At 41.5% G+C, this 25,045-nt stretch overlaps 1 protein-coding gene across 4 annotated transcripts in view; it reads right to left on the bottom strand.

Annotated features, from left to right (window-relative positions):
* The window catches only part of ttll7 (tubulin tyrosine ligase-like family, member 7), a 142,141-nt gene that overhangs the window by 60,557 nt on the left and 56,539 nt on the right, over nucleotides 1-25,045 (bottom strand). For all 4 annotated transcript variants that reach the window (XM_029706283.1, XM_029706286.1, XM_029706284.1 and 1 more), the window contains 4 exons: nucleotides 14,646-14,713; nucleotides 14,358-14,516; nucleotides 4,724-4,946; nucleotides 3,962-4,126 (listed from right to left, as the gene is read on the bottom strand). In XM_029706283.1, coding sequence (XP_029562143.1) covers nucleotides 3,962-4,126; nucleotides 4,724-4,946; nucleotides 14,358-14,516; nucleotides 14,646-14,713 — 615 coding nt within the window. The remainder of the gene's footprint in view (nucleotides 1-3,961; nucleotides 4,127-4,723; nucleotides 4,947-14,357; nucleotides 14,517-14,645; nucleotides 14,714-25,045) is intronic.

Below are 25,045 nucleotides of genomic sequence, written 5' to 3'. Positions count from 1 at the left end.
CAGGATGTTAAAGCTTGGTCGCAAATGGGTCTTCCAAATAGACAATGACCCCAAGCATACTTCCAAAATTGTGGCAAAATGGCTTAAGGACAACAAAGTCAAGGTATTGGAGTGGCCATCACAAAGCCCTGACCTCAATCCTATAGAACATTTGTGGGCAGAACTGAAAAACCTGACTCAGTTACACCAGGTCTCTCAGGAGGAATGGACCAAAATTCACCCAACTTATTATAGGAAGCTTGTGGAAGGCTACCCGAAACATTTGACCCAAGTTAAACAATTTAAAGGCAATGCTACCAAATACTAATTGAGTGTATGTAAACTTCTGACCCACTGGGAATGGGATGAAAGAAATAAAAGTAGAAATAAATCATTCTCTCTACTATTATTCTGACATTTCACGTGTGTGTGTGTGTGTGTGTGTGTGTGTGTGTGTGTGTGTGTGTGTGTGTGTGTGTGTGTGTGTGTGTGTGTGTGTGTGAGACCCGTTTCAAGAAGCTAGGAGTAAGTCGCACGTCACAAGTTGACAGGAGAGGCGTCTGAAAGTTTATTTTGATTTTGATCAAAATGCTTTTTTTGGCAGAAATGCCTTCTGGAACGTGAACTTTTTTGTGCCTTAATAACAAACTTGTACACCATCTGTCTATACGAATACAATTGTTAAATTACAAGCCTAGTTAGTTTAGCCACAGAAAAATACAGGACCCTTCCTGCTACCCATGATTGGCTGAGATAATGGATGGGCTGAATAAAAAATGTTCTTCATCAATCTACACACAACATCCCATAATAACCAAGCGAAAACAGGTTTTTAGAAATGTTAGCAAATTTAAACAAATAAAAAAAACAAATACCTTATTTACATAAGTATTCAGTCCCTTTGCTTGGACACTCAAAATTGAACTCAGGTGCATCCTGTTCCAATAATCATCCTTCAGATTTTTCTACAACTTGATTGGCATCAACCTGTGGACATGATTTGGAAAGGCACACACCTGTCTAAATAAGGTCCCACAGTTGACAATAAATGTCAGAGCAAAACCAGGTCGAAGGAATTGTCCATTGGGGGAGAAGGGCCTTGGTACGGGAGATGACCAAGAACCTGATGGTCAATCTGACAGAGCTACAAAGTTCCTCTGTGGAGATAGGAGAATCTTCCAGAAGGACAAACATCTCCGCAGCACTCCACCAATCAGGCCTTTATGGTCGAGTGGCCAGACGGAAGGCACATGACAGCCCGCTTGGAGTTTGCCAAGGGGCACCTAAAGACTCTCAGACCATGAGAAGCAAGATTCTCTGGTCTGATAAAACCAAGATTGTACTCCTTTGGCCTGGCACCATCCCTACGGTGAAATATGCTGGTGGCAGCCTCATGCTGTGGGGATGTATTTCAGCGGCAGGGACTGGAAGACTAGTCAGGATCGAGGGAAAGATGGACGGCGCAAAATACTGAGAGATCCTTGATGAAAACCTGCTCCAGAGTGCACAGGATCTCAGACTGGGGTGAAGGTTCACCTTCCAACAGGACAACGACCCAAAGCATACAGCCAAGACAACACAGGAGTGGCTTTGGGACATGTCTCTGAATGTTCTTGAGTGGCCCAGCCAGAGCCCGGACTTGAACCCGATGGAAATGGAAAAATAGGAAAAAAACAATTTAATATGTTTTAGAATAAGGCTGTAACGTAACAAATTGTGGAAAAAGTTAAGGGGTTTGAAAACTTTCCGAATGCACTGTACATTCTGAAGTTACTATAGGATTTAACCTGAAGATGTTAAGAAGAGATAGATGAGAGAGGTAGTGCAGAAAGTGAGCGGAGAAACGGGGGATCGAACCGCTGCCTCCAGCGGCATATGTTGTCCAGTGGCGGCAGCACTAGACCAGCCCCGGCACGATTGTTCAGGTCAAATCTTCAGGTCAAATCCTATAGTAACTTCAGAATCCAGCGCATAACTCAAACATTTGTATACATGATGCATTTATGTCAACGAGAGAATTACACAAAAATGTAAATTACATGCACATTTCTCAAGCTTGAATCCTGCCTTTTTAATAGCATCTCTGTCCTTGACAGCGAGTGAAAGATATTTGAAATGGTCAGATTTATAGCTATATGAAGGATGGTTGAAAGGAAGCAGGCAGTGAGAATACAGTATGTGAATTGCAGTGTGAAGAGCTATTAGGTAGTAGGTGGCAGAACAGAGTAAAGTCTCTAGAAGAGAACAAAGAGCGCGGCCAGTGTCTTGCTGAGCCCGTGTACCGAGGATAAAGTAACTAACTAGCCGATACGGTGTACATATTAGGACAGAAACACAGGTCCATGGAAGTTGAGTTAGAGTCCTAGTGACATCTATGGACATGTGTCTGTCCAAATATGGGCACCATAAATGGAGGGTACACAGAGGACACAGTAACTAACTAGCTGATACAGTTTCAATTTTAGGACAGACGCACCCCTCCATGGAGTCACTGGAAGTCCTATGACACAACTTCCGTGGATATGTGACTGTCCTAATGTAGTTGATACGGTAGGTTCAATCAGTAAAGCTGGTAATGGATGGTTCACTTTACTTAATTCAGTAAGCACAATATAATTCACATTGCTTCCTCTTCTATGGGCACAGCAGGAATTTATATCTGATGTTGACAATGTTCTCATCAACAGCACAGCATCATGTCACTACAGAGAGAAGGAGAGTGAGGTAAAGAGGATCAAGAGGGAGAAGTGGAGGGATGAAACGTCTAAAGCGGAGGTGTCAGCAGAACAGACTGACAGAAAAAAGTAAGCGTTTTGGGGAGAGATGAGAGAGCAAGAGGTTACGAGAGGTGATACATGAAAATGTTGGACACAACAACAGCGGGGTGCCGAGAGGAGAGATGGATAGAGTAAGGGTGTGTCCCAATAATATCTCCTTTCTCCTGAATTGTGCACTCGTTCTTTACTACCAACACATTTGAAAGCATTGGATTGGTGTATGCACCAGTCATTTCCTTTCAAATCCTTATAGGAAAGTGAACAATTGTAAACCTGGAGAAAGGAGAGATATTTCGGACACACCGATAGTTATGAAGACAAGGATTACAGGGTAAATTGGCAGCCATGAGTTTAAATAAGGCCTCCTATTTGGAGAAAATGGGGATGAGAGATTAAGAAGTAAGTAAAGACAGAAGTAAAAGTTTTCAAAGCTAGGGGATATTGGAGGTTAGAGGAGAAAATATGAGGCAGGAATTCAAGAGGGAGAAAAGGTGTTTGATTTGAGGGTGAGAAACAAACAATCGGATTGAAAAGGGATGAAGGCTGATAGAATGAAAATAAAAATGGAGGACTGAGGGGTATACAGTGGAGAGATGATGAAATCAAATCAAATTGTATTAGTCACATGAGCCGAATACAACAGGTGTAGACCTTACAGTGAAATGCTTACTTACAAGCCCCTAACCAACAACGCAGTTTAAATAATACAAATAAGAAATAAAAGGAACAAGTAGTTAAAGAGCAGCAGTAAAATAACAATAGCGAATCTTAATACAGGGGGTACCGGTAAGAAGTCAATGTGTGGGGGCACCGGTTAGTCGAGGTAATATGTACATGTAGGTAGAGTTATTAAAGTGACTACATGTATGCATAGATAATAACAGATTACAGGAGGAGTTGAGAAACAGCTGCACCAAGCGAGATTTAAGAGAGAGAACGCAAACCATACGAACATCCCGATTCAGACAAGATGAAAGATACTGGAGAAAGGTGTTTGGATGGACAAACCGCAAGCAGAACGAGTACGTGAGACTTCCAAGAGACGCCTCCACTTGTTTTGTTTCGCTCCCATCCAAAAGCCAAACAAGCCTGGAGGGCGTTGAATCCCTGCCATAACAAAAGTCTTCAAACCTTGGCCGAAACTGGAATGGTACGCGGATGCTCAGTGTGTGTGTGTGTGTGTGTGTACCTGTGCTCACACTTACGGAAACATCGCCCCAGAACTTGGCCACGTCGTAATCGTTCATGCGCAGGAACTCAGTAAACCAACCAATGGACCTCTTGCTGCCTTTGTCTGCCGTCTCGTCCCTCTCGAAGTTCTCGTTGTGTTTGTTGACGGAGTAGTTTGTTAGATGCATGTACAGCTGGCTCTGTGGAGAGAGTAGGGGGTTTAATGAATGGTTGAATCGTTTCAAATCCCTAGTTCAGTATGTATCAAGCGTTTCAGAGTAGAAATGCTGATCTAGGATCAGATCCCCTCTGTCCATCTAAATCATATTCATTGTGATCTAAATAGCCAAACTGATCCTAAATATTGACCCATACGGGCCCGGGTCAGAGTTAACAAAATGTTTGCTACATTGCTGTAGTTCTTACTCACTCCTTTTGCTTTTAATTGTTTAATCCTGCATATTGTTACAAATACAGTATGTCCTATATCTTTTGTGTCTTTTTATGTTTTGTTCATAAAGCTAATGATAAAAGTATATTGACAAAAAAAACTTTGGTACTAAGACCAATGCCATTTGTAGTTGGGCAGTATCTCAAACAAGAAGACAAGACATCCCTGCCAACATGGCAGTAATACCATGGTCACTATATTCCCTGATACAGTAACAGGCTGGCAGCCATGGGCTGCATCGGATAATGGCACCATATGCCCTTTATAGTGTGTGTATTTCCATAAGTGTGTGTGTATGTATGTGCCTGTGTGTATGTGCATCCCCGTGTGTGTATTTCACACTCACCAGGTTGGCCTCGTTGGGCGTGTGGTATTTCTCTGTGCCCATCCTGACGAGGCCGTCATTGTAGAGGAAGATGCGTAGAGGGTCACAGGACGTTACAAGGATGTAGATCCTGAGGTCAAACTTGTAGCCCTCCATTAAGAACGGTTTGTCTAGGTACTCCTGCACTATGAAGTGGTCTTGAGCTTGAGCCGGTAGCTTCTCACAGTTTCGTATCAAGGAGATCCTGACAGAAGAGCAACAACATAAGGACTTTGTCTCTCACTACTTTTATTGACGTAGCTTCAAATCCTCAAGTGTATTGAGAATTTGGAAACAGAAAATATGCTCTATATGATTGAGTACAAAGAAAAGGTAAGGCCAAATCTTTCTCACTAATGCTCCGGTTTACAAGTGCTCTACACACATTTACAAACACATAAAGTCCTACAAATAACTTAAATGAAAGCCTGTATGAGCACTAGTGCAGCATCTGGAGAGGATTGTAAGATTTACATTTCTGGTCAAAGCAAACAGTCCAAAAGCTACAAACTCCATCCTTGGGAGCAGTAAACGACATCAAATGCTGTTCCATGGCCTCTGACTATGTGCAGGTTAATAGAAAAGGAAATACTTGTCCATTTCAACCTCTACTTTAATTGATTTGCTTTGGTCTCTTGTCACTGGCACTCAGGGATTATTGTATGCAGGCTGCAGTTCCCCCCGGTTAGCCTGACTTGTGGCCATTGAGTGGGGTGAGGGTGTTTTCCAAACAGCCATCCCTAAGAAAACTTGGTCCAGGATAAAACATATCACCATCACTCAGAGCTAAATTGGTTACATACTGGTGCATTCCCCCCCCCCCTTTTGTTTCATGGGAGTAGACTAGACATTGGATAACTATACTTTTAAATATGATTTGTGGAAAGTATATAATTTTTTCCTATACTATTCAAATCTATCTGACATTAGATCATATTTGATCTACATGATACATTTATATCTTAACATTTTGTAAATGTTCATTCTCCTGGATGTCCATTGCCCCTGGTGTAGATAATCAAGTCAAACCAATCAACCAATCATATTTTGTACAGATAACTATAAATAAGTTGTGACTCTCAACTACTCTATGACTCTTTCAACATACCACTGAAAAGGTTGAAAGCTGCAATTGATTTTATGACACCTGAAAATACTGCAGAGAAAATAAAAGCCCTTTCCAAACATTGCAAACAGAAAGCTGGAAGCTTAGCAAAAACAACTTTTAACCTCTTTGCTCATCTTGTTACAAACATACCCTATACCATCTTTAAAGAGATAGTTTACTCAGTATACAAACAAACATGATTTTCCATCTACCTTGGCTGTAGTTCATTCAAGAAGGCAGTTTTTTGGATATTTTGTTTCCTTTCCACAGTTAATAGACAAATGTTGTTACTGTTAGCATTCTTAGTAGCAATTAACATGAACCTGTTCTTGTGCCTGTGTAATAACACTTTAATTACTTTTGGAACATTTTATTAGCATGCTGTTAAATAATACTTTGGTAATTGCATTTTAATTGCATAACAATGAGCTGAGTTTTTGCAACTACTGTACATCAGAGGAATAGTGACTTGTATGTATTATTATGCATTCATAAAGCAATTCCAAAGTCCTATCTAACAACAATGTTACTATTGTAGTAATCCCGAAGTTCCTACACCTGTATAAGAACTTGATGTCAAGTGTTACTAAATTACCTTGTCTCAACATATGAAAATATATAATTTTTAAACTGCAAAAGTGGTTTACTCTAATGTTGAGATGATTCCACGACCCTCAGGTATTTAATTCTAGACTATATATTAAGATTCATATATGATAGCCCTCCAAACTATGTGGTCATGATCATATATTTAGACTAATTCAACTGCTTGTTGTGGTTTTTGGTTCTTCAGCAAATATTTGGCAGCCATCAATAAGTATTTGTTTTGTTTTCAACTAACTTGCATATTTTCAAATACCTTCAAATATTATTTGGTTTTCTGAGAGGTATTTAAAATATTTTGCAATATTATTTGTTTTTCTGAGACCTGTATTTGAATATCATAGAAAATAATAACCTTTACTTGAAACTCTAGATTCGACTACCTTGAGTATTTGAAAAGTTGGTATTTTCAAATAAACTACAAAATAAAACTATTTTCTGGGTAGACAGAAGCTTTGGCCTGGATGGAGGCTGTAGGACCTTATAGGGAGGTATGGAGGCACTAAGCCACAACAGGAAAATGAGGAAACCATGTATTTACAAGGTTTTCTAATGTTGTCCTGATCACATCCAAGGGAATAGAGGTATGGTATAGGCTAGGGCTGAACCCATTTAGTAAACTGGTCGATTGTTTGGTCGATAGGCTGTTGGTCGACCAACATTTCTTTAGTTGAGCAGTTTATACAGTACCAGTCAAAAGTTTGGGCACACCTACTCATTCCAGGGTTTTTCTTTATTTTTACTATTTTCTACATTGTAGAATAATAGTGAAGACATCAAAACTATGAAATAACACATATGGAAACATGCAGTAACCAAAGAAGTGTTAAACAAATCAAAATATATTTTATATTTGAGATTCTTCGAAGTAGCCACTCTTTGCCTTGATGACAGCTTTGAACACTCTTGGCATTCTCTCAACCAGCTTCACCTGGAATGCTTTTCCAACAGTCTTGAAGGAGTTCCCACATATGCTGAGCACTTGTTGGCTGCTTTTCCTTCACTCTGCGGTCCAACTCATTCCAAACCATCTCAATTGGGTTGAGGTCAGGTGATTGTGGAGGCCAGGTCAACTGATGCAGCACTCCATCACTCTCCTTCTTGGTCAAATAGCCCTTACACAGCCTGGAGGTGTGTTGGGTCATTGTCCTGTTGAAAAACAAATGATTGTGGGACTAAGTGCTAACCAAATGGGATGGCGTATCGCTGCAGAATGCTGTGGAAGCCATGCTGGTTAAGTGTGCCTTGAATTCTAAATAAAATCACCAACAGTGTCACCAGCAAAGCACCCCCACAGAATGACACCTCCATGCTGGAAACTACACATGCGGAGATCATCCATTTACCTACTCTGCGTTTCACAAAGACACGGTGGTTGGAACCAAAAATCTCATCAGACCAAAGGACAGATTTCCACCGGTCTAATGGCCATTGCTCGTGTTTGGCCCAAGCAAGTCTCCTCTTCTTATTGGTGTCCTTTAGTAGCGGTTTCTTTGCAGCAATTTGACCATGATGGCCTGATTCACAAAGTCTCCTCTGAACAGTTGATGTTGAGATGCGTCTGTTACTTCAACTCTGTGAAGCATTTATTTGGGCTGCAATTTCTGAGAAAAGTAACACTAATGAACTTATCCTCTGCAGCAGAGGTAACTCTGGGTCTTCCTTTCCTGTGGCGGTCCTCATGAGAGCCAGTTTCATCATAGCGCTTTGTGGTTTTTGCTACTGCACTTGAAGAAACTTTCAAAGTTCTTGAAATGTTCCAGATTGATTGTCCTTCGTGTTGTAAAGTAATGATGAACTGTCGTTTCTCTTTGCTTATTTGAGTTGTTCTTGCCATAATATGGACTTGGTCTTTTACCAAATAGGGCTTCTGTATACCACCCCTACCTTGTCACAACACAGCTGATTGGCTCAAACACATTAAGGAAAGAAATTCCACAAATGAACTTTTAACAAGGCACACCTGTTAATTCAAAAGCATTCCAGGTGACTACCTCATGAAGCTGGTTGAGAGAATGCCAAGAATGTGCAAAGCTGTCATCAAGGCAAAGGGTGGCTACTTTGAAGAATCTCAAATATAAAATATATTTTGATTTGTTTAACACTTCTTTGGTTACTGCATGTTTCCACATGTGTTATTTCATAGTTTTGATGTCTTCACTATTATTCTACAATGTAGAAAATAGTAAAAATAAAAAAAAACCCTGGAATGAGTAGGTGTGTCCACATTTTTGACTGGTACTGTATATTCTTTCTAAAGTTTCATGGTGTACAAGACACCTGCCTGATTCTCACCTGGCTGAGTGGACAGTCCACCCCCCTAAGACATGTGCTACTGAAATTGGATATGGTTCTTACATAAGAAAAATGGTGCAACACTAATAAAAAAACATTCTTTTATAACAAATACACTTTCTCCTACATTGGATAGAGGTCGCTGTCCGCGGTTCTGAAACATCAGTGTGCTGTTGAATTGGTGCCTTTTCCTAGACAATGTAGATACAGTATGTGCATAATAGCAAAGTTACCCAGCATATAGGTGTTGAGAACAATGGGTCTGAGGCAGCAGTTGAGTTAGGAGACGAGAAAACAGCCCTTGCCATAATTGTCTAACTTTATTAAGACTATAGTTAACAGCCTAACTGTTAAATGTGCCTGGCTTTACAAATCCTCCATGTACAGTAAGGAAATCAGTCAATTGAAAAAAATGAATTAGGCTCTAATCTATGGATTTCACATGACTGGGCAGGGACGCACCCACTGGGGAGCCAGGCCAAACCAATCAGAATTAGTTTTTCCCCACAAAAGGGCTTTATTACAAAACATTTTGATACAACAGTAGCCAGCATGGGGAGAAGTATGTCTATAATAAAGTGCTGCTCTGCATTCTTAACAGTACTATCAATGAGGCAGGTCCTACAGGCCCTACTTTTGTCGCACATGGACTATTGTTCAGAGGGACTTAGGAAAATTGCAATTGGCTCAGAACAAGGCAGCACAGCTAGCCCTTGGATGTACACAGAGATCTAACATGAATAATATGCATGTCAATCTCGCCTGGCTCAAAGTGGAGGAGAGATTGACTTCATCATTACTTGTATTTGTGAGAGGTATTGACATGTTGAATGCACCGAGCTGTCTGTTTGAACTACTGGCACACAGCTCAGACACACATACCCCACAAGACATGCCACTAGAGGTCTCTTCACAGTCCCCAAGTCCAGAAAAGACTATGGGAGGTGCACAGAACTACATAGAGCCATTGCTACATGGACCTCTATTTCACATCAAGTAACTCATGCCAGCAGTAAAATTACATTTAAAAACAGATTAAAATACACCTTATGGAACCACGGGGACTGTGAAGCAACACAAACATAGACACATGCATACAAACACATGATAACATACGCATTCTACACACATGTACAGATGGATTTTGTGTTGTAGATATGTGGTAGTAGAGTAGGGGCCTGAGGGCACACACCTAATATGTTGTGAAATCTGTTATGAATGTTGTGTAATGTTTTTAAAATGTATAACTGCCTTAATGTTGCTGGACCCCAGGAAGAGTAGCTGCTACCTTGGCAGGAACTAATGGGGATCCCTAATAAATACAAATACAAATTACACACAGAAATACTCCTCAGTTAAATCAGCTGTCGAGGTGGTTGGTCTTCAGGTGAATAAGCTGGATGTGGAGGTCATATCAAATAACATTTTATTGGTCACATACACATGGTTAGCTGATGTTAGTTAATGCGAGTGTAGCGAAATGCTTGTGCTTCTAGTTCCGACAGTGCAGTAATATCTAACAAGTAATCTAACAATTTCACAACAACTACCTTATACACACAAGTGTAAAGGGATGAATAAGAATATGTACATATAAATATATGGATGAGCGATGGCCGTGCGGCATAGGCAAGATGTAGTAGATTGTATAGAGTACAGTGTATACAGTTGAAGTCGGAAGTTTACATACACTTAGGTTGGAGTCATTATAACTCATTTTTCAACCACTCCACAAATTTCTTGATAACAAACTGTAGTTTTGGCAAGTCGGTTAGGAAATCTACTTTGTGCATGACACAAGTCATTTTTCCAACAATTGTTTACAGACTTATTTCACTTATAATAATTCGCTGTATCACAATTCCAGTCGGTCAGAAGTTTACATACACTAAGTTGACTGTGCCTTTAAACAGCTTGGAAAATTCCAGAAAATTATGTCATGGCTTTAGAAGCTTCTGATAGGCTAATTGACATCATTTGAGTCAATTGGAGGTGTACCTGTGGATGTATTTGAAAGCCTAACTTCAAACTCAGTGCCTCTTTGCTTGACATCATGGGAAAATCAAAAGAAATCAGTCAAAACCTCAGAAAATAAATTGTAAAACTCCACAAGTCTGGTTCATCCTTGGGAGCAATTTCCAAACACCTGAAGGTACCACGCTCATCTGTACAAACAACAGTATGCAAGTATGAACACCATGGGACCACGCAGCCGTCATACCGCTCAGGAACGAGATGCGTATTGTCTCCTAGAGATGAACACACTTTGGTGCGAAAAGTGCAAATCAATCCCAGAACAACAGCAAAGGACCGTGTGAAGATGCTGTAGGAAACAGGTACAAAAGTATCTATATCCACAGTAAAATCAGTCCTATATCGACATAACCTGAAAGGCCGCTCAGTAAGGAAGAAGCCACTGCTCCAAAACCGCCATAAAAAAGCCAGTAATTTTGGGAGAAATGTCCTCTGGTCTGATGAGTTAAAAATAGTACTGTTTGGCCATAATGACCATCGTTATGTTTGGAGGAAAAAGGGGGAGGCTTGCAAGCCGAAGAACACCATCCCAACCATAAAGCACGGGGGTGGCAGCATCATGTTCTGGGGGTGCTTTGCTGCAGGAAGGACTGGTGCACTTCACAAAATAGATGGCGTCATGAGGGAGGAAAATTATGTGGATATATTGAAGCAACATCTCAAGACATCAGTCAGGAAGTTAAAGATTGCTCACAAATGGGTCTTCCAACTGGACAATGACCCCAAGCATACTTCTAAAGTTGTGGCAAAATGGCTTAAAGACAACAAAGTCAAGGTATTGGAGTGGCCATCACAAAGCCCTGGCCTCAATCCTATAGACAATGTGTGGGCAGAACTGAAAAAGTGTGTGTGAGCAAGAAGTCCTACAAACCTGACTCAGTTACACCAGCTCTGTCAGGAGGAATGGGCCAAAATTCACCCAACTTATTGTGGGAAGCTTGTGGAAGGCTACCCGAAACGTTTGACCGAAGTTAAACAATTTAAAGGCAATGCTACCAAATACTAATTGAGTGTACGTAAACTTCTGACCCACTGGGAATGTGATGAAATAAATAAAAGCTGAAATAAATCATTCTCCCTACTATTATTCTGACATTTCCCATTCTTAAAATAAAGTGGTGATCCTAACTGACCTAAGACAGGGAATTTTTACTTGGATTAAATGTCAGGAACTGTGAAAAACTGAGTTTAAAATGTATTTGGCTAAGGTGAATGTAAACGTCCGACTTCAACTGTACATATGAAATGAGATATGTAGGGTATGTAAACATTATATTAAGTGGCATTTTTTAAAGTGACTAGTGATACATTTATTACATCCAATTATTAATTATCAAAGTGGCTTGAGACTTGAGTCAGTATGTTGGCAGCAGCTACTCAATATTAGTGATGGATGTTTAACAGTCTGATGGCCTTGAGGTAGAAGCTGTTTTTCAGTTTCTCAGTCCCAGCTTTGATGCACCTGTACTGACCTCGCCTTCTGGATGATAGCGAGGTGAACAGGCAGTGGCTCGGGTGGTTGTTGTCCTTGATGATCTTTTTGGCCTTCCTGTGACATCGGGTGATGTAGGTGTCCTGGAGGGCAGGTAGTTTTCCCCCGGTGATGCATTGTGCAGACCGCACTACCCTCTGGAGCGCCTTATGGTTTTGGGCGGAGAGGTTGCCATACCAGACGGTGATACAGCCCAGGATACAGGTCCTGGGCTGACGTGGTTACACGTGGTCTGCGGTTGTAAGGCCGGTTGGACGTGCTGCCAAATTCTTTAAAACGACGTTGGAAGCAGCTTACGGTAGAGAAATTAACAAAAAATTCTCTGGAAACCACTCCGGTGGACATTCCTGCAGTCAGCATGCCAACTGCACTCTCCCTCAAAACTTGAGACATCTGTGACATTGTGTTGTGTGGCAAAACTGCACACTTTAGAGTGGCCTTTTATTTTCCCCAGGTGCACCTGTGTAATGATCATGCTGTTTAATCAGCTTCTTGATATGCCACACCTGTCAGATGGATGGATTATCTTGGCAAAGGAGAAATGCTCACTAACAGGGATGTAAACAAATTTGTCCACAAAATTTGAGAGAAATAAGCTTTTTGTGTGTATGGAAGATTTCTGGGATCTTTTATTTCAGTTCATGAAACATGGGACCAACACTTTACATTTTGCGTTTATATTTTTCTTCAGTGTAGGTCTGAAGTATGATGAAGATCTGAGAAGTCAGTGGTATAACTTTGATAGAAAGATAGATGATGTGGACAGGGTTAAAAAGTATTTGTAGCCGGAGCGGTTATAGATTAGAGGACATGATTGATGAGCACACATGTCAAGTAATCAAAACCTGGGTTTAATTTGGTACCAGTGGGGATCTTGTGTTTAAGCCCAACACTTTTTAACAAGCTTCGGTTCAGACACAAACAATAACTTCATTTAGTTCTCAGACTGAAAATAAATTACTGGGGAAGATATAACTTAATTTCCTGCGTCACGCTGTGCGTTTCTCAAATCTAAATCTCTCGCAACCCCCTCCAAATGGCCGAGCTAATCTCATCATCTTTCACTTTTGTAATGTGTTGCAATAATTCAGCCGTTGCCGGCTTTTATTTTTTAATAAATAAGGGCTTACTGACTGTAGCATGGGGCCATAAGTATTGCTCATATCCCACAAGGACAAACAGAAATGAGTGTGGGCCAATACACACACAAGTGTTATACGCACTTCAATACCTCCATCTATTGGTGCAAAGTCAAAATACAGCCTAAGCTCCCTTAGAATACTACAAGGCTGAAAAGGCTTCTTTTCAAGCATTTACAATACTACAAACCCTGAAAAACAGCCTATACATTGTCTACATAGTGCTGGAAATAATGCGGACCAAAGGAATCAGATATTTAAAAAGAAAACAGGGTAGCCTCGTATGCATACTGTCTGTGCTGTAGCAAACTCTTGTCTTACATCATTGCAATGGTGGGCCATAATACTAGGCTAATACTTTTTACACAACATACAGTACTTGAAAGACCCTTTGGACTTTGTGATCGACCTGGGCTGTGATAATTTGTGCAGCAACGGAAAACGTTTAAAAACGTTTTGCAACAGACAACGAATAGGTACGTTTGTTATTGGAAAAGTCCAGGTACAGTCCCACCTTGTTCCAGGCCGTCTTCTTGCGTTTGGTGCCCAATGATAATGACCCTGCATTTGGCCTAAAATGGCTGCCATTGCCTTCTGAAGGAGAGATAGAAGCAGCCCGGGGCAGCAGGGTCTATTTCTAGTCAGACCCAGTCTCCGTGGTGATCTGTGGTGATTCAACAATCACATGCAGGGACCTTCAGGGAATGGACTTGCCAGGGTGCCAGCCGCGTCCTCGCTATCCACTGATTTATGTACGGAAAGTTGATAACGAGGCCTGCTATGACAATCGCTTTATTCTTTTGACTGAATTACATAATTGAGGCCCTGGCACGTTATTATTATTTCCAAGCTTATGTCAGGGCCATCTCCCCCCTATTATCTTTCTCTCAGTCAGTCACTTGTAACGGCCCGTCAATCCATCCTCACCCTCCACCCTTGACCTACCCGTGACCCATGGCTCCGTTGGCAGGCTTGACGATAAACGTCTTCTGCTTGCGTTTCCGCCGCAGCTCCTTCACGTAGTTCTGAAACTGGGTGTACTCGGCGGGGAAGATCCACGTTTTGGGAATAAAGCTGTACTCCTGAGGCTGGCTCTTGATCATTCTGTGTGCGGGGAGAAGAGAAAGGGAGTGGGGACAATAAGAGGAATAAATATCTTCACTGTAAAAATGTTTATCCAATTACAAACTAGTAACCAACTTAGTGGTGTAAAAGAACAGGAAAAGCACTTACTTGGACATATTCCTTGCCAAACAGTCTTTCCGGCAAATCTCCCCCATCCCAGGGAAATGGTTAATTCTCTACAGAAAAAGACATGCAGACATAATAATGTTTTTGAGGCCATTGCGCCATTTACCTCCAAATTCGCCCCCAAAATTGTAACATTAAAGAGAAAACCCTGATGTGAGATTACAATGTTCTGACATTTATGCCCAATTACGGACTCAAAACAAAAGGTGACTGTTAGACTTTTCTTAATCTTTATTTGGTTTACCCCATCGTTTTTAATTTAAAACGAAAAAAGACGATCAATCTTTACTCCAAGGGGCAAGGTAATTGGTTGTGCATCGGAGCTCCGGCAATTGTAGGCAGTGACAGATGAATGAATTGCTTTGAATGTGGGAGAGAGAAAAAAGCCTGGGTTTTCTGTATTCTTTGACCAAATGAGGTTGAACAGGGGTGTTAATTAGGCTCGTATGAACTGCAGCTTGACAGCAAACTTTCTAAGTAAATCACACAACGAAAGAAAGAAGGAATGAAGAAAATAAACACGAACACGTGTGTGAAAGGAATCCATGATTATACATACGAGACAGATGTAATTAGGTGCTCTGAGATTTGGAAGAAATCTCACAATTAGGCTGAAAGCTGTGCATGTGAGAGGCATCATGAGTGAAAATCAAAACCGTTTGTTCAGGGATTCCTTTTATTCTCCTTTTTTTCTGTTGTAAGCTTATGAGACTATTGCATCTGAAAGTCGAATCATTCTAGCTATGCAAAGTATGTAGTGATACTTCCAATTGCCACAGAGAGACATGTTGAGCATATACCCTACAGAAGTAATGTTCAACCAGTATGTTCCAACCTACACTTCCTGTATCTTCACTTAGCTAATCCTAATTCCCTTTGACTCTGCAGTGCTTTAATCGACCATTACTGTCCGGGGTAATCAAATAGCTGATTCCGAAGATGGATGGCTAGCACATGGCGCTAGCTGAGGAGGTCAAGTTCACACAGCAGTGAGAGCTCAAATGCAGTTGGGGCCATTTTCAAAGGAACACAAAGAACTTGACTGAGCATCACTGTTGACGTCTCAGTTATTTTTGAGAGAGAGAGAGAGCTTCTGTCTCCAACGAAGGACCTAGAGCAGTGCCTAGATCTTCTGCACATATTCTGTCAGACTTAGGCCCTGACAGTTAATCTCATGAAGACAAAAATAATGGTGTTCCAAAAAAGGTACAGTTGCCAGGACCACAAATACAAATTCCACCTAAGACAGTGTTGCCCTAAAGTACACAAAAAACTATACCTCGGCCTAAACATTAGCACTTCAGGTAACTTCCACAAAGCTGTGAACGATCTGAGACGCAAAGCAAAAAGGGCCTTCTGCAGAAGGAACATAACATTTTGCCAATTAGGATCTGGATAAAAATACTTAAACAGTTATAGAAACCATTTCCCTCTATGGATGTGAGGTCTGGGGTCCACTCACCAACCAAGAATTCACAAAATGGGACAAACACCAAATTGAGACTCTGCATGCAGAAATCTGCAAAAACATCCTCAGTGTACCATGTAAAACAACAAATAATGCATGCAGAGCAGAATTAGGACGTTTCCCACAAATGATCAAAATCCAGAAAATAGAAATTAAATTCTACAAGCACCTAAAATGAATTCTCAAACCTTCCATAACAAAGCCCTCACCTACAGAGAGATTAGCCTAAAGAAGAGTCCCTTCAGACAGCTGGTACTAACACAAACAGACCCCACAGAGCCCCAAGAGAGTATACAGAACATAGCACTATTTGGTAAAATACCATATTATGGTAAGAACAGCTCAAATAAGCAAAGAAAAATGACAGTCCATCATTACTTTAAGACATCAACCATCAAGCGCTATGATGAAACTGGCTCTCATGAGGACTGCCACAGGAAAGGAAGACCCAGAGTTACCTCTGCTGCAGAGAATCAGTTCATTAGATTTAACTGCACCTCAGATTGCAGCCCAAATAAATACTTCACAGAGTTCAAGTAACAGACACATCTCAACATCAACTGTTCAGGAGACTGCGTGAATAAGGCCTTCATGGTCGAATTGCTGCAAAGAAATCACTACTAAAGGACACCAATAAGAAGAAGAGACTTGCTTGGGCCAAGAAACACGAGCAATGGCCATTAGACCAGTGGAAATCTGTCCTTTAGTCCAAATTTGAGATTTTTGGTTCTTTGTGAGACGCAGAGTGGGTGAACGGATGATCTCCGCATGTGTGGTTCCCACCGTGAAGCATGGAGGAGGTGTGATGGTTTGTTGGTGACATTGTCTGTGATTTATTTAGAAGTCAAGGCACACTTAACCAGCATGGCTACCACTGCATTCTGCCGTGAAACGCCATCACATCTGATTTGTGCTTAGTGGGACTATCATTTGTTTTCAACAGGACAATGACCCAACACACCTCCAGGCTGTGTAAGGGCTATTTGACCAAGAAGGAGAGTGATGGAGTGCCGCATCAGATGACCTGGTCTCCACAATCACCCAACCTTAACCCAACTGAGATGGTTTGGGATGAGTTGGACCGCAGAGTGAAGGAAAACCAGCCAACAAGCATATGTGGGAACTCCTTCAAGACTGATGGAAAAGCATTCCAGGTGAAGCTGGTTGAGAGAATGCCAAGAGTGTGCAAAGCTGTCATCAAGGCAAAGGGTGGCTACTTTGAAGAATCTGAAAAATAAAATATATTTTGATTTGTTTAACACTTTTTTGGTTTTTAAATGATTCCATATGTGTTATTTCATTGTTTTGATGTCTTCACTATTATTCTACAATGTAGAAAATAGTCAAAATAAAGAAAAACCCTTGATTGAGTAGGTGTGTCCAAACTTTTGACTGGTACTGTTTGTACAGACTCAGTGAGCATGGCCATGCTATCGAGAGAGACTGACATAGACAGACCTGGCTCTCAAAAGAAGACAGGTTATTTGCACACTGCCCACAAAATGAGGTGAAAACCCAGCTGCACTTTCTAACCTCCTGCCAAATGTATGACCATATTAGAGACACATATTTCCCTCCGATTACACAGACCCACAAAGAATTTGAAAAAGAAAAATCCAAATCTTGATAAACTCCCATATCTATTAGATGAAATACCACAGTGTGCCACCACAGTAGCAATATTTGTTACCTGTTGCCACAAGAATAGGGTAACCAGTGGAGCACAAACACTGTTGTAAATACAACCTATATTTATCTCTTTATTTATTTTCCCTTTCATATTTCAACTATTTGCACATTGTTACAATGCTGTACATAGACAATAATATAACATTTTAAATGTTTACTGTTAATTTCTAATTGTTTATTCCCGTTGTTTATTTCTCTTTTGTTTATTGTCTATTTCACTTGCTTTGGCAATGTAAATATATGTTTCCCATGCCATTAAAGCCCATTGAATTGAATTGACGGACATCAGCAAGACAAAGGAGCTGATCGTGGACTACAGATAATGGAGGGCCAAGCATGCCCCCATTCACATCGGCAGGGCTGTAGTGGTGCAGTTTGAGAGCTTCAAGTTCCTCTGTGTCCACATTACAAAGGAATGATCATGGTCCACACACACCAACAGTCATGAAGAGGGCACGGCAACACCTCTTCCCCCTTAGGAGACTGGGCCGTCAGATCGTCAAAAAGTTATACAATTCACTATTGAGAGCATTGTGACTATTGAGAGCATCTTAACTGACTGCATCACAGCTTGGTATGGCAACTGCTTGGCATCCGACTGCAAGGTGCTACAGAGCGTAGTGCCTACGGCCCAGTAAATCACTGGGGCCGAGCTCCCTGCCATCCAGGTGTCAGAGGAAGGCCCTAAAAAGTCATAGACTGTTCTCTCTGCTACCACACGGCAAGTCTGGAACCAACAGGCTCCTGAACAGCTTCTACCCCCAAGCCATAAGACTGCTAAATAGTTAGATAGTCTGGGTATCTATTGGTTAACTCTCTCCTTTGAACTATTTTGACTCTGATACTGTTTATTATCTATCCTGTTGCCTAGTCACTTTATCCCTACCTATATGTACATATCCACCTCAATTACCTCGTACCCCTGCACAACGACTCGGTACTGGTACCCTGTGTATATAGCCAAGTTATCATTACTCATTGTGTATTTATTCATCTTTTTATAATTTTTCAATTATTACTCCGCATTGTTGGGAAGGGCCAGTGAGTAAGCTTTCACTGTTAGTCTACACCTGCTGTTTACAAAGCATATGACAAATACAATTTGATTTGGAGAGAGCGAGAGAGCGAGAGAGTCTGCCATTATAAAGTGACTGGCACTATGACAGGCTGGCACACTCTTCATGTGATCTGGCTGTTGTACTGGAGGAGCCCGGGGACACAGCAGGGACTCTGACATGCCTTGTCTCCAAACCTCCCCTCCATCTCCTCTTCTCGGGTGCCGAAGCAGAGCAGTGTGTAAGCAGCACTGGGCCGTGGGGGTTGAACCAAGGAAACTAGTTAAAACGAGTTAAAGTAAAATCAAAGCTTCTTCCTGCTCCCCTCATGGTACACTGGCTGCTGCTGAGGCGCTCACCTTGTCTGACCGTGGCCATTCTCACCTGGTGTGACACGACAGCACTGAAGGGTCATAAAACTATGCAAGCAACAGGGGGCAACTCTGGCTGGTCCCTGGGCTTGACCAAGTGAGGTTGGTCACTTATTAATAGGTAAGCCAATGATGGTCTTAAAGGATTGGAACTACAATTGTTTTACAAGATATGTTGTACAGTGGCAAGAAAAAGTATGTGAACCCTTTGGAATTACCTGGATTTCTGCATAAAATGGTCATCAAATTTGATCTGACCTTCATCTACGTCACAACAATAGACAAACACAGTCTGCTTAAACTAATAACATACAAGCAACTACAAGTTTTCATGTCTTTATTGAACACACCGTGTAAACATTCACAGTGCAGGGTAAAAAGAAGTATGTGAACCCTTGGATTTAATAACTGGTTGACCCTTTTGGCAGCAATAACCTCAACCAAACGTTTTCTGTAGTTGCGGATCAGACCTGCACAACAGTCAGGAGGGATTTTGGACCATTCCTCTTTACAAAACTGTTTCAGTTCAGCAATATTCTTGTGATGTCTGGTGTGAACCGCTCTCTTGAGGTCATGCCACTGCATCTCAATCGGGTTGAGGTCAGGACTCTGGCTGGGCCACTCCAGAAGGCATATTTTTTTGTTGTTGATTTACTTCTGTGTTTTGGGTCGTTGTCCTGTTGCATCACCCAACTTCTGTTAACCTTCAATTGGCAGACAGATAGCCGTACATTCTCCTGCAAAAAGTATAGATAAACTTGGGAATTAATTTTTCCGTCGATGATAGCAAGATGTCCAGGCCCTGAGGCAGCAAAGCAGACCCAAACCATGATGCTCCCTCCATCATACTTTACAGTTTGGATGAGGTTTTCATGTTGGTGTGCTGTGCCTTTTTTCTCCACACATAGTGTTGTGTGTTCCTTCCAAACAACTCAACTTTAGTTTAATCTGTCCACATAATATTTTGCCAGTAGCGCTGTGGAACATCCAGGTGCTGGATGTTTCACAGCAAACTTCAGACGTGCAGCAATGTTTTTTTTGGACAGCAGTGGCTTCTTCCGTGGTGTCCTCCCATGAACACCATTCTTGTTTAGTGTTTTACGTATCGTAGACTCGTCAACAGAGATGTTAGCATGTTTCAGACATTTCTGTAAGTCTTTAGCTGACACTCTAGGATTCTTCTTAACCTTATTGAGCATTCTGCCCTGTGCTCTTGCAGTCATTTTTGCAGGACGGCCACTCCTAGGGAGAGTAGCAACAGTGCTGAACTTTCTCAATTTAGAGATCATTTGTCTTACCGTGGATTGATGAACATCAAGGCTTTTAGAGATACTTTTGTAACCCTTTCCAGCTTTATGCAAGTCAACAATTCTTAATCTTTCGTCTTCTGATATCTATTTTGTTCGAGGCACGGTACACATCAGGCAATGCTTCTTGTGAATATCAAACTCAAATTTTGTGAGTGTTTTGTATAACTTTAACCAACATCTCCAATCTCATCTCAATGATTGTACTCCAGGTTAGCTGACTCCTGACTCCAATTAGCTTTTGGAGAAGTCATTAGCCTACGAGTTCACATACTTTTTCTAACCTACACTGTGAATTTTTAAATGATGTATTTTTCTTGTCTATATTGAATACAATAATATGTGTGTTATTAGTTTAAGTGTGTGTGTGTCTATTGTTGTGACTTAGATGAAGGTCAGATACAATTTTATGACCAATTTATGCAGAAATCCAGGTAATTCCAAAGGGTTCACATACTTTTTCTTGCCATTGTATATAATGACAATGGGATAAGCAACATTTGTGTGGAAAGGAAGTAGAGCTGTGTGTCACAAGACTCAAGGGTTGCCAGATCTAGCAAAATAATTTAGCCCAATAATCACTCAACCACTTTTTTTTTTTTGCCGGAAGAGAGGAGTGCCCACATTTATCCAGTAGGGGTCTCCATAATGACAATGTAAAATTGCTTCACCTTGTTCTCTGCATTTTTCCATTTGATTGGTCGGACTGGAGAAGTATGTAGCTAACTGCTAGTGCTAACTCTAGCCCTTAGCTTTTCTCAAACTAAGATAAGAGATGCACCATGGGGTTAGATATCAAATCTGGTGTTATTTGGACCTATGATTCATTAGAATATGTTTTTCAAAAGGTTTTCCAAAATCTATCCCGATGGGTCCTTGAGGCCTTTGATCAGCATGAGGAAAGACACCTACATATACAATTTCAAGTCTCTAGGGGTGGCGGATAAGAGTTTTAGTGAGACCGCTTATTTCTTTCCCTTTATTTAACTAGGTAAGTCAGTTAAGAACAAATTCTTATTTTCAATGAGGGCCTAGTGGGTTAACTACCTTGTTCAGGGGCAGAACGACATATTTGTACCTTGTCAGCTCAGGGATTTGATCTCACAACCTTTCGGTTACTAGTCCAACGCTCTAACCACTAGGCTACGCTGCCGCCCCAGCACCGCCTATAGGCCAATCAGCACCATTCTTTTTGACCAAGTTACTCATGGCCTCTAGTTTCTGTGTGCCAAATTAGAAATAAAGTTACCAATCTAGGCTGAGTAAACCAAACATTAGGAACACCTACACTGAGTTGAACCCTCCCCCTAGGACTGGGCGATATATCAAGTTTTTTTTTCGATATATTCGACTATGTTTTAGCGCGATATGGAAAATGCCTGTATCGCAAGAATCGAGGTTCTGTTATAATGTTGCAATGTTTTACAAATGCAGCATCTCACTCTCTTCTCTATCAGCCCAATGTCGAATCATGTCCCAATTGTATGACAACACGTGCTCAGAGGTTATCCACCAATCACAACCCTAGACAGCCTTTCACAAATTGTAACCACGCCGCAGAAGTGTAGTGGTGGTAAGAGTTCCACCAAAATGGAAAGTGAGGAAGCCAGCTCAGCCTCTCGTGAGGAAATCATCAAATCAAATGTATTTATAAAGCCCTTCTTACATCAGATGATATCTCAAAGTGCTGTACAGAAACCCAGCCTAAAACCCCAAACAGCAAGCAATGCAGGTGTAGAAGCACGGTGACAAGGAAAAACTCCCTAGAAAGGCCAGAACCTAGGAAGAAACCTAGAGAGGAACCAGGCTATGAGGGGTGGCCAGTCCTCTTCTGGCTGTGCCGGGTAGAGATTATAACAGAACACGGCCAAGATGTTCAAATGTTCATAGATGACCAGCAGGGTCAAATAATAATAATCACAGTGGTTGTCGAGGGTGCAACAGGTCAGCACATCAGGAGTAAATGTCAGTTGGCTTTTCATAGCATCTCTACTGCTCTCTATCATCCCCAAAAAGGACAGCAATGTTTTTTCAGTAATATGGAAGTGGTTCGGGTTTAAGAGGTCTGATGTTCAGCAAATTAATGTCCTGTGTAAAACGTGTTGAAAGACAATTGCTACGAAAAGCAGCAGGACAACCAACCTCTCCCATCACCTGCAACTGAAACATGCGGTGGAATGGGAGGAATGCGTGAGACTACGCAATGCCGATTCCAGTCGCTCGCTTCCCAAAACGTCTGCTAAAAGACAAACTACCATAGCTGCATCCTTTTCAAACTTAATCCCTTATGACAAGAAAAGTTTGAGGTGGAAGAAGATAACGGATGCAGTGACCTATTACATAGCGAAAGATATGGTCCCAATCTTTACAGGAGAAAAGCCAGGCTTTAAAAAGCTGCTACGTACAGTTGATCACAAATATCAGCTGCCAAGCCACAAGTATTTCACGGAAGAAGCCCTGCCGCGATTATATACTGCTACCCGCAAAAGAGTCGCAGAGAAGCTGGCTACTGTTTCCTATTTTTCCACCACAGTCGATCTACGGTCGAGCAGAACATCAGAGCCATACCTAAGTTTTACAGTCCACTACATAAATGAAGACTGGAAATTGCAAAATGTCTGCTTCCAGACGTCTTACTTCCCCGATGATCATACGGGTAAAGTAATAGCCCAGGCTCTAAAAGACTCTCTGGCATCGTGGAAGATGAGCGAAGACCGACAGGTGTGCATGACAACTGACAGCGGGAGCAACATGATAAAAGCATTGGTCTTGGTTTGACAGGTCAACTGAATGCTGTACTTGTCACATTATTGAACATGCTGGCATTCTTAGAATCCTTTCTTTCTTCAGTATTTTCAGAGAATGGTGGGAAAGACCCTGAGTTGACCATGCCATTGGGTTGTGCAAGAAGGTGGTCAGTATCTTTTCCTTCAGCTGGAAGAAGAGGAGAGACTTGTTTCTAGCACAGACTGAGCTCAGTCTACACACTCACCAGCTCATCACAGAGTCCCCAACCAGGTGGGGGTCAAGACAGAAGATGATAGAACGAATACTGGAACAAGAAAAGGCCATAGCCCGAGTCCTGGGCTCAGAGAAAAAAAGCAGGCACCTGGCACCCCAATGGTGGAACAATCTCCCTCACGATGCCAGGACAGCGGAGTCAATCACCACCTTCCGGAGACACCTGAAACCCCACCTCTTTAAGGAATACCTGGGATAGGATAAAGTAATCCTTCTAACCCCCCCCCCTTAAAAGATTTAGATGCACTATTGTAAAGTGGTTGTTCTACTGGATATTATAGGTGAATGCACCAATTTGTAAGTCGCTCTGGATAAGAGCGTCTGCTAAATGACTTAAATGTAAAATGTAAATGTGACCAACTATCAGGATATTGATGTGTTGGAGTCAGTGAACAAAGCCATTGGCCCACTACAGGAATTCACTGACACGCTGTCTGGGGAGAACTACGTCAGCGTCTCATACAACAAGCCTGTGCTAAACCTGTTCAACAGCAGCCTCCTGTAGCCAGAGGAAGGTGAGGGCACGCTCAAAGAAAACCAAGAGTGCCACATTACAGTATCTCAACGACAAGTACGAAGATCCTTTCACAGTTGAACTCCTTGATATGGCCTCGCTGGTGGATCCCTGGTTCAGGACAACATATATAGCAGATGACAAGATTGAGAGCATCAAACAAAGAGCTGTTTTGGAGCTGACGTCTCTGCTAGCTGAGGAAAGCACACGTCACCCTGGCACAACTGTGCACCAAGAAGAAGAAAGTGAACCTGTGTCTAAGAAGGGCAAGAAAACACTTGTAAGCTTCTTCAAGAAGACAGTGCTGTCTGGCCCACAGTCAGAAGAGGACAACATAAAAAAAGTGAGTTGTCAAGTTACTTGATGATGTCCCCTGACACAGACCCAGACAAAGACCCACTTGAGTGGTGGAGGCTCCATGAGGCCAACTTCCCAAGACTGAGTAAGCTTGCTAAAAAGTACCTGTGCATTCCTGCTATAAGTGCCCCTTCAGAGGTCTTTAGCACAGGTGGGAACATTGTGACATGTCACAGGGCATGCCTCAAGCCAGAGTCATTAGACAGGCTTGTGTTCCTTGCCAGAAACTTGTGAAGAACAAAGTAAAGGAAGACATTTTGTTTGACAGAATATTTATTATTTGATTTATTATTGTGCAAATTCTTCTTAGGGATACATGTTTTCATTCTTAATTTTTTATTTGATTTGCATACAATGATGATGTTTTGCACAAATAGGCCTTGAGACCTTGTATATTCTTTAATTTTAATAAAGAAAATTCAATTAAGAATTATGTCTTGGCCATTTTTTATTTGTGTAGAGAAAAACAAGAAAAATCGAGATATATATCGTGAATTGTCCAAACCTCTAAAAAAAATGTAGATATTACTTTTAGGCCATATTGACCAGCCCTACCTCCCCCCGCAACTTTTTCCTTAGAACAGCCTCAATTCGTCAGGG

Source organism: Salmo trutta, chromosome 22 (genome assembly GCF_901001165.1).
Source record: "Salmo trutta chromosome 22, fSalTru1.1, whole genome shotgun sequence".
Taxonomy (NCBI): domain Eukaryota; kingdom Metazoa; phylum Chordata; class Actinopteri; order Salmoniformes; family Salmonidae; genus Salmo; species Salmo trutta.
The sequence above is the reverse complement of the archived record's forward strand: the minus strand, read 5'-3'. Positions and strand labels throughout refer to the sequence as shown.